At 42.5% G+C, this 14,927-nt stretch overlaps 1 protein-coding gene across 1 annotated transcript in view; it reads right to left on the bottom strand.

The window, feature by feature from the left end:
* Positions 1–690: 690 nt before the first annotated feature.
* LOC128946001 (ubiquitin carboxyl-terminal hydrolase 12-like) overlaps positions 691–14,927 on the bottom strand; it is a 30,026-nt gene continuing 15,789 nt past the window's right edge. Inside the window, exons 3-9 of the mRNA XM_054289948.1 lie at positions 12,114–12,327; positions 10,722–10,948; positions 9,462–9,538; positions 8,568–8,651; positions 7,742–7,939; positions 5,566–5,644; positions 691–2,183 (exon numbers count right to left, since the gene is read on the bottom strand). Of these exons, the coding sequence (XP_054145923.1) occupies positions 2,082–2,183; positions 5,566–5,644; positions 7,742–7,939; positions 8,568–8,651; positions 9,462–9,538; positions 10,722–10,948; positions 12,114–12,327 (981 nt within the window). The 3' untranslated portion in view covers positions 691–2,081. The remainder of the gene's footprint in view (positions 2,184–5,565; positions 5,645–7,741; positions 7,940–8,567; positions 8,652–9,461; positions 9,539–10,721; positions 10,949–12,113; positions 12,328–14,927) is intronic.

Here is a 14,927-nt window from a genome sequence, read left to right as displayed (position 1 = left end):
AGTGCACTTTGAGCAGTTTTTAATCTATAGTATATATCTTTCAATATTATCTCTCAGTCAGGTATTTTATTTGTAAAAAGGTATCACCAGATATACAAAATACATGTCTAGTGTACTACATTACTTTTTGTATTTACTGTTTAGATTATTTTTAACTCAGTGCTCTCTTTTTTTTTTCATTTTTTGCAAGACTCAGTGATGAGAGTCTTCTGGTGGCATCACCAGGAGAGGACTCACAGCTTGTGTGTGGAGAAGGGGAGAAGACTCTTAGCCAGGAACAATTGTCACACAACATAACAAGATGACAAGAACATTTGCTGCTGTTGAATGTGTCTCTTAAAATGACAGTACTCTGTATAATAAAAAAGAATTAAAAAACCCAATGTCCGTATTTTATCTTCTGGAAGAGATGTGCCAGGAGAACGGAAGCTGCACCCAGCTGGAATACAATGGCAAAGGTTCATTTGCATTTTGAAGGCAGGAGTTAATTGCTAAACATCACCTTTGTGGTCATGAGAGGAAGGAACAGACACAGGCAGCACGAGGAGCTGGGAGATGCTGCTTTCCTGAGGACAGTGTTTTGGTAAAATACTGAATATCCTGCACAAGCCACAGAATTGCATAAGTTAAAGATCCTCAAGAACAACAAGCACTGGGGACAGATGAGGGGCTGTGACAGCCACACTCAGGGACCCAGCAGGACACATTCCCACTGGGAGGCTGGAGCCAGCTGTGACAGGCTTTGGCACAGCAACAGCACTTCTCCAAAAGAAACTTGCACAAGATTTTCTGAGATTTCTCACCAACTTCTTTAGTCTTTTCTTCCTAGTTATCCTTGAGATTAGAATATACACACATAACAGATAATTGCTTCATTTCAGTCTTCAACAGACCAACCATCTCCCCTGGGAAGCAAGGCCTAGAGAGGTAAAACAATCAGAAGCATTTTAGGGGGGTTATGATTCCCAGATGGAGAAAAACATCACCAGCAATGGCTCAACACTGACCAGGTCATGTCTGCTGGGTTGGTTGGTTTTCCTTCTCACTGTTCATCACCCTGAAGACTCAGAACTCCTGGATTAGTTCCCTAAACACCTTCCCTTGGCCAACCCTTCCCAACTGGTGCTGTTTCTGTGGATTAGCATAGATTCAAAATGCAACTTGCATCAGTTTGCTTGGAATTGAGTGAAATGTGGAACAGATCCTGCTTCAGAATGAGGGCACTTTTGGTTTATGCAACAGCTCCAAGAAAGGCTGGAATTCCCAACTTTTCTACAGCAGAGATGGTCTTTGACAGCTCAGGGCTGCTCTGCTCCCCTGGAACCTGCAGCAACTGGAGGCAAAGCTGCTGCTTGCAAAGGAAAATGCACAGCAGCAGAGGCTGGCTGTGGAGACACCTCTCTGCCTTCTGCAGGAGGAACAGAACAGCACAAAGAAGAGTACAAAAAGAAGCAGTGCTGTTAGTGTTCTCTAAACCCAAGAGAATGCACAATGGAGAGGTTTACAATGCTGCAGAGAGAAGGGTTTGTCTGCTTTTTCTTTATAAAAATTACAGACTTGACATTTCCAATATGTCTTAGCTTTGTACTGCTTCTCAAGTCTGAGTCACCAAAAATATCCAGCAAGCAGCTGCTGCTCATATCCTAAAATATGCCTTCAGCTGACACTGAATATTGAAATCATTCTGCTAAAATACAGAAAAACGATGGCAGAAACCAAGGTATAGCCTCAGGCCAACTTTCAATGGTAAAAATCCTACAATGCTACTTTGAAATCTCTTCTTGAGTTCATGAACAAATAAGCAGCCGGGTTTCAAGTAGAGGTAACACAGATTTTGGAAGATAGCACGTAAAAAAAAAAAAAAAAACCCAAAAAAAGCCCAGAAAGAAAACTGGAACAAAAGCTCTTCTTGTTAGGGCAGTTCAGCACTAATCCTCCACAGGGGTAGGAGGGAGCTCTGCCCTCCCCTGGGTCTGTCCTGGTCCTACAGCACCACGAGGAGCTGCTCTGCTGGCACACACAGCGTCCACCTGGACAAAGCTTGATCCCTTGTTCCTTGTGTCCATCCTTTGTGTCTCCTGTCAGTCCCTGGACTGGTAGAACAGGATATATCCAGACTCAGAGTTTTTGGAAATGTCTGATGTTAACCCATAGAATTCTTCAATGGCCTGGGCGTCAATTTTCTGAAAATGAATGGAAGTTTTAATTAGCTTCAATCATATCACCACCCTAAAAGCCTCTTCCCAGATAAACCATTATTCCCAGCTGTGGTGACATGGTGACACTCCAACATCATTCAATCCAACAAAACATTTTTCCCACTTAATAACTTACTGACTACTGAAAAAAACAGGAAATGAGGATGAAATAGTAAACTTCTCAGAAGGGGTGCAGTCCTAAGCTGGACTACAAAAACAAGTGATCCATGAAAATGGATCCTTAAAGGACTACATGACATTTTTATATTTGCTTTTCTCATGCTGGTGCTACCTTGCCTGAGTATTTTATAATTAAATTATTTTATAATTTAAAAAAAAATCAGTCACTAATCAGGCAAGAAGGTTTTTGTACAGATGTGCAGATTGAAAATTTAGCTAAAATAAGTCCAGGTTTCAAAGTTATTGTGACCCCTTTAAGGAGAAAAGTCCTGTAAATGCTTCATGAGCTCTGTGGATCTCATCTAATTATGGTTTTTGGTCATAAAAGAGCTTTCCTACCAAGCAAAGCCTGGAGCATTATCACAAGGTTTGTGTCTTAAGAAAAATTATGATTTGCTGTACTAATAGAATTAAAATCTGCTTGTATTTCAAGTTGGGATTATGTGCAGAAAAGCTGCTTTGCTCTCATACTCCAAGCAGCAACTGGAGGGAATTTTAGAGGGTTTTTAAAGATGTTGTGGTTCAGGTCCTAAGCACAACTGGCTTCCCATCAGTGAGCATAAATAAATAATAAAACATTCCCAGGCACCTGTGCTGCTCAGCACTCCACTGGGATGGAGTTTTTTAATCCCTTTAGGACTCTGGATGCACAGAAATGAGAGGCTGAGGAGGAGATGAGCCTCAAGTTTCCTTTTACTCCCAAGGAACAAAGCTGAGGAAGTAAAGAAATGTTGCAAACACAAGAAGCTCTGGGTTGAACACCTGCCCTGCTCAGGAGGAGCAGAGACCAACCTGTGATTACACCTTAAAAGAAAAGCAAATAATAAAAAAGAAAGCTGCAGAAGCCACTTGGAGAAGGGGAGATCTCTGCTCCCTGAGCAGATTTTGGCATCACCACGAGCTCAGCAGCACTGCCAAACAGCACTGAGCTGGGAGCAGCCTTTTCCCAGCACAAAAAAAGCAGACAGGAGTTTTCAGAGGATGCATCAACTGCAGAAATTCTCTCTTGAAGGGCTTTGTTAAACACATTCTCTTAAAAAATTAGATGGGAAATAAACCCCCCAAACAGATTTTTGTCTTTTCTCCATTCAAGGAGTGAGGGGAAGCTGAAATCCCCTGCTGAGGCTGCTGCATTTTCACACCATTTATTAACATAACGTTACTACAGGCTGTTAGAGGCACATTTTAACAGAAATCTAGTGAAAGAACACTCCTCTGCTCCTGCAGTATATTTAGCAGACAAGTCAAACATGTTTTATTTTAAGTGCCAGCTCACTTGCCATGCAATCAAGCCTATTTCCACTACTCATCCTGAATGCAACTCAAACATTTGATCCATATTAATTCATGCCTCAGATATTTTTAGTTTCAGCACAGCAAAACTGACTTCCTCCTTTAATTTCACTATGCACAGAAAACAGAGTGGAGCTGAAAGGGGATTATACAGATTCTATTCTTCCCATTCTTACTGACCAGATATAGTTTAACCCAGTTGTAACTGTAGAGTAACTACCAGTGGATGCTGTTACTCTAAAGCTACAACTCTGAGGATTCTGCAACCTCACCTGGCATTAAAAATGTTTGTTATGAACTGAGATTTGCTCATTTCCAGACATCTATTCTGGCTCTTTAAACCAAATGCAGCCCAGCATTCAAATTCCTGAGGGATTTTTTAAGCAGAGCCATTCTGTGCCTGCCCTCAGTTTCAAGGGTGGAGTTTCCAGGTAAATTCTGGCACTGGCTGCTCTGTGACAAATGTCAAACCCAAATCAGCCCCAGATCATTGGCTCAGCTTTCTCTGCCCATTTTTGGCTCAGGATCCCCCTTGGACTGAGCTGTCCCTTGGATTTGCTGTTTCCCCCATATGCTGCAGGATGTTTGGGGATCATCAATCTCCAATTTAATTGAGAGTCGGCCCTCCCATGAAATCCTAACAGACAAATAAATCTGCCTTCCCCACTGCTGACATTTAGTGGGTAATGAGGACAAACTCCTTCCTGTTTGCAGTTTGGAGCTGTTCACTCACATCACTTGCCAAAAATGCAAGAAAGCTTTTTGTATTTCAGGGAGAAAAGGCTTTTCCTGGGTTTTCAGCTGCAATATTTGTGAGCAAGAGCTTTGCACTCACCTTTTCAAACCTGTTTGGTTAGGTGGCCACACCCAGAATTTAAACCCTCCAAAGAGCTTTGGTTTTACAGCATTTAAAAAAAAATCTACAAAAGATGAACTTGAAAACCAAAAGCAAGCCAGAATTAAAGATAGAAAAGCAACATAAAGGGAAAAAATGTGGGTTTTTTCCCAGAAGAGAAGAACTACATGACAGCTCCTTGGATTTACTGCCCAATAACAGCACACATTTAAAAGCCATTTTTGGCACATCTATGGAAGTGTCAACAGTGCTTGCAGATATCCAGAAATTTGGTTTTGCACTAAAAATGAAGATACAACATAGAAGTGACTGATAGAAAACAAATACAGAATAAGAGGATGGTTATTTTACATCTTTTAAAATGTGAAGTTCATCTCCTGGATGGAAAATACAGATAACACTTGCATTTTAAAATATTGGGGTGAACACTATTTCCAAATTAGGTGACAAAATTCTGTACTTGGAAAATGTTTCTGTTTCTATGACAGAAACAGAGGAAAATGACCCCAAAAATATAAAAAATTGGAAAAAGAGAACTGCTCACAGCCACACACACTGAAGAGTCACTCCTGATGCTCAAAGCCATGCACAGATTAAAAAACAATTAAAAATGGGGAATGTCCTACAATTTTATTTCAACACAAGCATGGATTTTGCTATTTAGACACTTCATCAGGCCTTGACCACAGGATCTCCAAGACAAGCAAAGCATTTTCATCTTTACAAAAAGCAGCTCTGCTGTGGCATTTGTTCTACTGTTTGATATTTGCTTAATAATTAGGTGAAATCCATGCAGGTATAAATATTGTGGATATCAGCCTTTACAGATATGTTGGCAGAAAAGGAAAAATTTGCTTGAGCTGTTTCAACATCATCACTAAAAATATCTTTTTTCTACAATTTGTTGGTGAAAAGTGACTCAAAAAAAATGAGAAGCTCTTAAATGCAGGAAGGAAATGCAAGTTAGCAATGGAGAGGAGCCTAAAATTGGGCTGCAATGAGAGTTTTGGGGTGTTCTGTTGTTCTTTTGTTACCCACCTCTACAATGTCATCATCAAAGAGCAGCCAGAAGCCGTGGCTCTTCACGATGGTGATGTAGTGCCCACGGTTGGGGCCACTGCAGGAAAAGGAATTGTAAATTTATTATCCAGGAGCCACTGCCCTCCCCAAAACCACCTCTGCTCTCCCAGCTCCACTGCCCAGCTTTTCCCTGGAGAGGCTTTTTGATTTTTGCCAAGTTGCTCCAATTAAAATGTTCAAAACACACGACGCCGTAAATATTTCATATCATCATTCACAGATTTTAAAAACCAAAATTAAAAATATTTCAATCTCTGTTGTGTTGCATTCACCACTGCTGAGTATTTTGACTTAAAATTGAAGTTTTGAATTAAATCAGCTCTGAAGTATTTTATTTCACAGCAGGAATTCCTTTAGTTCTCAGTGTGGTTTAACCTGACTTCTGGGAGAGCTCTTCCCACTTTTCTGGTGGAAATTTCCAATTCACAGAATGGAATCCCTTTGTTTAGGGCAACTAAATAAAACTAAATTTAAACTTCAATTTAAACCTAATTTAAATTTAAACTGAAGTAAAACCCTATGTGCAAAATATTTCAAACAAGTTCTGAGAACTCAAAATATCCAGAAAATCTCATTTTTCTCAAGCCTTTGGTAAATTCCTGGTAAGAACTGAGAGCATGTGAGTTACAGAAATCCTAAAAGCCCCACACAGGATAAAAGGTTTGAGGAAAAAAAGGAAAACCATTTAATAATCTGAATTATTAATCACCATTATCCAAACATGTAAGTGTAAGTACATAAAAACTACCCAAGAAAATGCATTGCATGAGATCCTAAAATGATAAAATTTATATATAACTATAATTGCATAACAAAAATCTAGAATTGAAGTTTATTTATACTAAATCTATGCATTATTAGCATTTTTCTCCTCACAAAGATATTTCAAAGCATGTATGTGCTGTAATAACTGGTTATTTTAAATCTCACACTTCCTGAAGGCAGTTAGAAATATTTTTCCCTTCCATGAGGGCTTTTTCTCCTAAATGCTTAGAAGTTTTTTCCTCTTTGCTTTTAAAAGCAGAACTGAAGCTGCTAAAACTAACATTTAATGAAGAAAATAAGGATATTTTAGAAACCCAGCAGTGCACAATTTATTCCACATGATGGCACCAGCTTCTAAAGAAACTTCAAGGGTTTAGGCAGCAGCAAGATGAAAAATAGAATTTAAATCTATTTCAGTAGGTGTTTTTCCAAGATTTCTTTTCCTTCCATTTAGATTTCCTGGAAAGCAGAGTTAGGGGTGGGGGGTTTTGTTGTTTTGGGGTTTTTTTTAATGATTATTCTTTGCTACAGCTCAAAGAAAGAACTTGTCTGATGTGCCACTGGGCTGATGACACAAAATCACAAATCTGAGCCTGTAAAGTAAAATTTAAAATAGTAAAATGTTGGAACTCTGGATGCTGAGAATTTTTAACTTTCTGTGCTGAAAGGCACAAAGCCACAAGAGAACACTGCAAATCACCTGAGGCTGTGGAGAAAACCTCCAAAACTGATTGATAGCACTGGGATTGTGGGTGTGGAGTTGGTTAGAAATGTGTAACGTCACAGGGTGGAAAACTCAGTTTGGGGTTTTAGAATATAGAAATAAATATGGAGCAAGATGGAGGTTTTAGGGTGGAGGCAGGTTGTTCTTCTTCACCTTCTTCCTTCTTCTTCATGGGTTTGGGTGATGTTTTGTAATTAGACAGAAAAGTCTACATTGCTGACTTTTAGGGATCAGTTATTGGGTTAAAAGGGAAAATAATCCAGGTGTCCTTTCTTAATTGGATAGCTTAGCCTTAAAAGACCTTGTGACAAGAGATTGTTGGCCATTTTTGTGCCTTCTAATGAAAAGCTGCAGAACTCATGGTTGTGAGGCTGTTTTACTGATAAGAAATAATAAACACCTGAATCTGAACATGAGCTACCTCCTCAAGTGCCTTCAATCCAGACCCAGAGAAACCGACAGTAAAAAATTTAAAATAAAACTTAAAATAGCAAAAAACCTAGTAAAAAATACAGTTTTTTAAAAAAAAAATCAAAATACTTCCAGCTAACCATCTCCTGCATTACCAAGCAGTGTTATAAAGCAGCAGAGGGATGAGAGATTCCCTCAGAATTGCAGGGCAAGGCAGGGGATGTGCAGAGGTACCTGCCACAGTGCACCACCACGGCCACCAGGTCGTACATCCTGTCGGGGTTGGTGGCATCCCCCGAGGTGTTGAAGAGCCTCAGCTCCAGGGGGAACACCACCCTGTAGGACAGCTTGGTGTAGCGGTGCAGCTGGTCCATGTACTTGAACCTCTTCAAGTGCAGAGCCAGGATCATGGGCAGCTTCTTCACCCTCATTCTGGAGCACAGGAATGTGGGAAATAAAGGGTAAGGGTTAGCAAATCACTCCAGACAAAGATTTGTTCAAGAATATCTTCCTTATGAGGAAGCGCCATAAAATGAATCTCATATAATCCAAAATATTGATAGTATAAAAAAATCTCTTTTTTCTCTCTTAGTAACAACAGGCAATATTTATTCCAAGTTATTAACAGCACAACTGACATCTGAATGCAAAACAACTGCAGGAAAACATCAATTTTTCACCCATCAGTGGGAAGAAAGAGCTGGAATAAATCTGTCTTGCTGCTCTGGCTGTGACCAAGTCTGAGGGGAGAAATAAGATTTTTTTTTTGTACCCAGTGCTCCCAGACAAAGCAGATGGGATGTTTTCCAGTGGCTTTAAGCTGATTAATGCTAACTGGGGAAAATGTGGATGTCTGGAAAGAGCAGATAGAAACTCTTCAGGGAGAAACACAGAATGAATCTCCTCATGACGAGGCTGCCATTAAGTTACTCAGTCTCTTCACTTCTCCTTCACCCAACACAGACCTAGACAACCTCACCTTTTCTTTGCCTGAATTCACCAGAATTTGCCCAGAAATGTACAGAGAACATCTCCCTCAGGCTGAATGTTTGGCCCTTACCTCTTCTGTGCCTCCTGTTTGCTGCGGCACTGCTCACAATAGTATTTGTATTCACTGCATAGAGTTTCAGTGTTACTAAATCCCCTGTGGAAATCAGAGAGTGGCATAAGCAGGGATATTCCAGAGCATCCAGGCTGAAAATGCTGAAAAAAACCCCCAAACAACACACAGAGGATGAAGCTCCTTTCATTCATGGCGCTCCCAGAGAAATCTGATGTGTATTTGTCTCATTCCTGGGATGCAGCATCAATGTTCAGCTGGAAAAATCTGGAATTTGCACTATTAACTGCCTATTTTCTGGCTAGGAAAGGTAATAAACAGCAAGAAGGTGATTGGATTTTGTCTCCATCAGTAGCCTTTCCATGTTTTCTTTAGTGGCAGAAATTAAATGTTCACATCTCCAGCCATTAAGTAGCAAAGCCTGGATGATCCTTCAGCTTCCAGCAATTAGAGATCCATTATCAGCTATTAAATAGCCAGATGCTGGATGCTAATTAAATATCCAAGCAGCTGATAAGCCTTGGATCCAGCAGACAAACACATGGAGCAAATGTCTACCAGGAAAAACCAAACTGACCCTTAACATCAGGGCCAGGCAACTAAAATTCAATAAGAATATGAAAATAATCAAGAAGTTATTGTGAAACCAAACACTGCATGTTTATTTTTGATAAAGCCTGGCTGTGTGATGTAACAAATTCAAATCTCCACATAAGAAAGTGAAAATCAATCTTATCTACCACTAGTATTTATTAACTACTGAAACCCACTAAGAACCCTTCCAAAACTCACAATATTTTACCTCATGTCAAAGCCTACAGAGAATAACTAATCCAGGCTCTTTCCTTCTGACCAGGGCAGGTATTTTTTCCCTTCCCAAAGAATTCTGTTTACCTTAGACAATGTGTAATTGATGTATTTTGTTCCACATCAACCGAGAGGTCCAGAAAGTCCTCATCTTTGCTACTAACCTTGAAAGAAAATAATAATAAGAGATATTTGGTAACGATTTAAAGCTGGCAGATTTCTTTTATCCAATTCTGGAGTGGTGCAATGTGATTAAAAATAAATGTACACGCACACAAAGAGGCCTTTTCTTGAGGTAAACTACAAGTGATTAAACAGTCTGATGTGATGTTAAAATCTGTAGAGGAGCATTAAAAAAGGCAACAAAAAAACAAATCCAAAAACCCATGGAAAAAAAGCACAAAAACCCAAACACTTCCTCATGAAACATCTCTTCCCCCTTGAGACTTGAAGGCATTTCTGATTATTTCACTGGCAAACCCAGGTTTAACCACTCAGAGCTCTCACAGGAGAGGTTTTAACCACATTCCATTTTCTCTGCAGCCTGCTGCAGCTTTCTGCTGCATTTCAGGGTGTAACAGTCAATACTCAGAGGCAAGGCAGAAACAGGCAGATGGCTCCTCAATTAAATGGGTTAGCAGGGAGGAAAACCATCCTTCCATTTGTGGAACAGTCACATTTCACTGCAAAAACCTTGAGACAGAATCCTATTAATGTCATTTTTAGAGCTTCTCCTCACCACATAGCCATAACTTTAGATTTTAAATGCCAAGAGCAGTCTTTTCTGTTGTAATCACTTCTTGGGTTTTTTATTTCTCTCCCCATCTGGGTTTTCATTTTTTTTTAGCACTATTAAATCAGAGCATATGACAAACTACAAATCTCTGGTCTGAAGGTGCTGTGGTTCTAATTCCAGACTTCATGCCACTTTTGCTCTCAAACAGAGTGGCCAACGACCAGCACCAAGCACAGAATTCCAGTTCAAGCAACTCAGTTCATGCCAGAGTTAAATTAAGAGCAACTCTCATGTAGGAACACAACATAAACTCTCAGCCACTGACACAGGGAATAACATGGGGACAAAAAGGCAGCTTGGGTCAGCCAAGTGCAGCTGCCTCAATGGAAACAGGGAGGAGAAACAGGGAAAACACTGGGCTTTTTCTGGGCAACATACCTTAATGAGCACTGGTTTGAACATAGAGTCCTAAAATAGGCTATGCTCCATATTTTAATAGAGACAGTGCAATTTCATCTACCCTAATGAATGAAAAAGGGTGCTCAGTGTTAGGGAAACCAATCCAGGAGCTGGGAGCAAGCTAAGGAGGAGTGGTTTGGTGGTGCACGTACAGCCTCACAGTTAAGACATCTGGTTTCATTGGTTAGTGTTCCTTGGAAGATTTCATGGACCCACGTCAGATCAGCCTTGTCTCCTTCTTCACTCTCAATGCTGCCATTCTGGAGCTTCCCATTCTGCTTCTCCTGCTTCTTCTCCTCTTGCAGCAAGTCAGCAATAGTGTTCAGTAGGTAGTTCAGGAATTCGTGTGCATCCTGCTGCATGTAATTATCAAATAATTCTGGAAAGGGAGACAGGAGGAGAGTGAACAACTACAGACACTTCCCAACACCAGGTCACTGTGGTTTATTCCCTTCCCTCCTCTCCCCTGTTACACAGCTCTGGTGAGTTTGGGGAGAATTGCACTTTGTTGTTCTCTCAATGATTATCCTCAGGTTGCAAGAAACAAACAGCTGAAAAATATCATTAAGAAAACTTAGCTTGGCCATTTCTTAGAACTGAAAAAACCATGATTGGTTTGGGGCTTTTTGTGGTTTTTTTTTCTTCTTTTCTTTGGAAAGGGAGAGGAATAAAGAAATTCAGATGTGTTGCCTTGGGCCACTGGTTCATTAAATCCAGCACCAAGGGGCAAAAATCCCCTACTGGAAGTTTGTTATCTTTTCAAGTTCAAGCAGAGAGGAGAAATCAACAGCTAGAAATGTCCTCACCAAACAGCCCTGGGAAATAACCAGGAGTTCTGATCCTGAGGAATTCATCCTGCCACAAATGCAAGGGAACAGGCTGTGAGTGGCTGGGTGTTGCATACATCTTTTATAAAGATTTTTCCTTAGGATTCTTCCTCCTGAGAAGCTGAGAGGCCTCAGGAACAAAATGTAAACAATGGTTATCTGCTGCTGTGGAATGCAACAGGTGCATCTGGGATTGGTCTCATAGAGTTGTTTGTAATTAATGGCCAATCACAGTCAGCTGGCTTAAACTCTCTGTCCGAGACAGAAGCTTTTGTTATCATTCCTTTCCTTTCTATTCTTAGCCAGCCTTCTAATGAAACCTTTTCTTCTATTTTTTTAGTATAGTTTTAATGTAATATGTATTATAAAATAATAAATCAGCCTTCTGAAACATGGAGTCAGATCCTCATCTCTTCCCTCATCCTCAGACCCCTGTGAACACTGTCACAGCTGGGTCTCCTGTGAGAGTTCATGAGAGCAAGGACCTGCAGTGTGCTTTGTTCCTCTAGGGAGCACCATGCCAGGGTGGAATATCTGGACATGTGCAAGTCCAGAAACACAGACACTGAGACAGGACAAGCACACAGGTGGTGAACTTCACACCATAAAAATCTCCAAGAAACCTGTCCAAACTTGACAATTTTTACTCAAAAAAAACCCCTGAATTTAACATTTTACATCCTTAAAAACACATTTAAAAACCATTTCCTCATTTACCATTTTCCTTCCTCAAGCGGGAAATAAATTTCTTGGGTGGGATGACCCCCACCTTCTTCTTTTGTGTGGCAATACTGTTGAAGAGATCAGAGAGGCAGGTCAGGAGGCTTTCCTTCTTTCGAGGCTGCACCTTGTAGGCCAAAACCTTTTCCCGAAAGGGCCGACAAAAGTACAGGGCCTGCAAGACGGAGTTGCAGTAGCAGGTATTGCCGAACTGGTCAGAAACAGAACACAGGGAGAACAAAGGCCTTTGCATTAGGGCTGCCAAAAAGGAATCACAGGAAGAGTTCATCAAGAATGTCACACAGTGAAGCTGGAGGAGTCACCTGGCAGAGATCATTTACTGGGGAATACTGGTTGGGATGGGGGAAATACTGGTTGGTGTGGGGGGAAGAAACACTGCTTGGAATTGGGGAAATACTTCTTGTGGGATGGGGGAAACATTGGGGGGAACACTGGTTGTGAATGGGGGGAAACACTGGTTAGGAATGGGGGGAAACACTGGTTAGGAATGGGGGGAAATGCTGCTTGGAGTGAGGGAAACACTGGTTGGAATAGGGGGAAACATTGGTTGGAAGGGGGGGAAGAAACACTGGTTAGAGTGGGGGGGATGGGGGGAACTGCTTGGGATGGGGGGAATGGAGGGAAACATTGGTTGGAGGGAGGGAAACACTAGCTTCAGTGGGGGGAAATACTGGTTGGAATAAGGGGACACACAGGTTGTGGAATGAGGGAACACTGGTTGGGATGAGGGAAACACTGCTTGGAATGGGGGGGGACGGGGGGAAATACTGATTGAAATGGGGCAAACATTGGCTGGGATGGAGGGAAGAAATATTGGTTGGAACATGGGGGAAAATGCTTGGGATGGGGGAAATATTACTTGGAATGGGGGGAAACACTGGTTGAGATGGGGAGGAAACACTGCTTGGAATTGGGGAGGAAACTGCTTGGAATGGGGGAATGGGGGGAAACACTGGTTGGAGTGGGGGAAGAAACACTGCTTGGAATGGGAAAAACTGGCTGGAATGGGGGGAAACACTGCTTGGAGTAAGGGGAAACACTGGTTGGAACGGGGGAAACACTGGCTGGGAATGGGGGAGAAACACTGGCTGGGAATGGGGGAGAAACAGGTTGTGGGATGGGGGAAATGCTGGTTGGAATGGGGGAAATGCTGGTTGGGATAGGGGGAAAAACTGCTTGGGATGGGGGAAAATACTGCTTGGGATGGGGGGAAGGAATGCTGGTTGTGAGATGGGGGAACACTGGTTGGGATGGGGGGAACACTGCCTGGAATGGGGGAAAACACTGCTTGGAGAGGGGAGAAAACACTGCTTAGGATGGGGGAGAAAACACTGCCTGGAATGGGGGAAAATACTGGTTGGAATAAGAGGAAACACTGGTTGGAGTGGGGGGAAATGCTGGTTGGGATGGGGGGAACACTGCTTGGGATGGGGGAAACTGTCTGGAATAGGTGAAACACTGGTTGGGATGGAGGGGAACACTGCTTGGAATGGGGAGAAATGGAGAGAAACACTGGTTGGAGTGGGGGGAAACACTGGTTGTGGGATGGGGAAAACACTGGGTGGAATGGGGGGGAACACTGGTTGTGGGATGAGGGAAATACTGGCTGGAATTAGGGGAAACACTGCTTGGGATGAGGGAAACATTGCTTGGAATGGGGGGAAGAAACACTGGTTGGAATGGGGGGAATGGGGGGAACTGCTTGGGATGGGGGAAGAAACACTGGTTGGAATGGGGGAAACTGGCTGGAATAAGGGGAAACACTGGCTGGGATGGGGGGGAAACACTGGCTGGGATGGGGGGGAAACACTGGCTGGGATGATGGAAACACTGGCTGGGATGATGGAAACACTGGCTGGGATGATGGAAACACTGGCTGGGATGAGGGGAAACACTGGCTGGGATGAGGGGAAACACTGGCTGGGATGAGGGGAAACACTGGCTGGGATGAGGGAAACACTGGCTGGGATGAGGGAAACACTGGCTGGGATGAGGGGAAACACTGGCTGGGATGGGGGGGAAACACTGGCTGGGATGATGGAAACACTGGCTGGGATGATGGAAACACTGGCTGGGATGATGGAAACACTGGCTGGGATGAGGGGAAACACTGGCTGGGATGAGGGGAAACACTGGCTGGGATGAGGGAAACACTGGCTGGGATGAGGGAAACACTGGCTGGGATGAGGGGAAACACTGGCTGGGATGAGGGAAACACTGGCTGGGATGAGGGGAAACACTGGCTGGGATGAGGGGAAACACTGGCTGGGATGAGGGGAAACACTGGCTGGGATGAGGGAAACACTGGCTGGGATGAGGGGAAACACTGGCTGGGATGAGGGAAACACTGGCTGGGATGAGGGGAAACACTGGCTGGGATGAGGGAAACACTGGCTGGGATGAGGGGGAAAGGTTGAGCCTTTGTGACAGCAAGGGAAGGGAGAGGAGACATCACTCACAGGATACTGGGAATAAGTAATAAAGTAATTAAGGGTTCAGCAAAGAATCAAAATTTGTGGAGACACAGCACAACTCATCATCCTGAGAGGGGAGAGGTAGCAAGGACACTAAATAAATAAATAATGAATTACACAGAGTATTTTTAGTTGGGAGGGACCCCTGAGGATCACTGAGTCCAACTCCAAAGTGAACAACCCATAGAGGGATCAAACCCACAGCCTTGGCACTACCACCACCCTGCTCTGACCAACTGAGCCAATCCCAGGGGCAAAACCTATTATAAATTAATAATAAAACCAATATTTCCTGCTCATAACAGAATGTTTTGAG

This window comes from Melozone crissalis, unplaced genomic scaffold, assembly GCF_028551555.1.
Source record: "Melozone crissalis strain CALT ecotype California unplaced genomic scaffold, PUWL_Pcris_2 ptg000068l_1, whole genome shotgun sequence".
NCBI lineage: Eukaryota > Metazoa > Chordata > Aves > Passeriformes > Passerellidae > Melozone > Melozone crissalis.
This window is presented reverse-complemented; position numbering and strand designations above follow the sequence as displayed.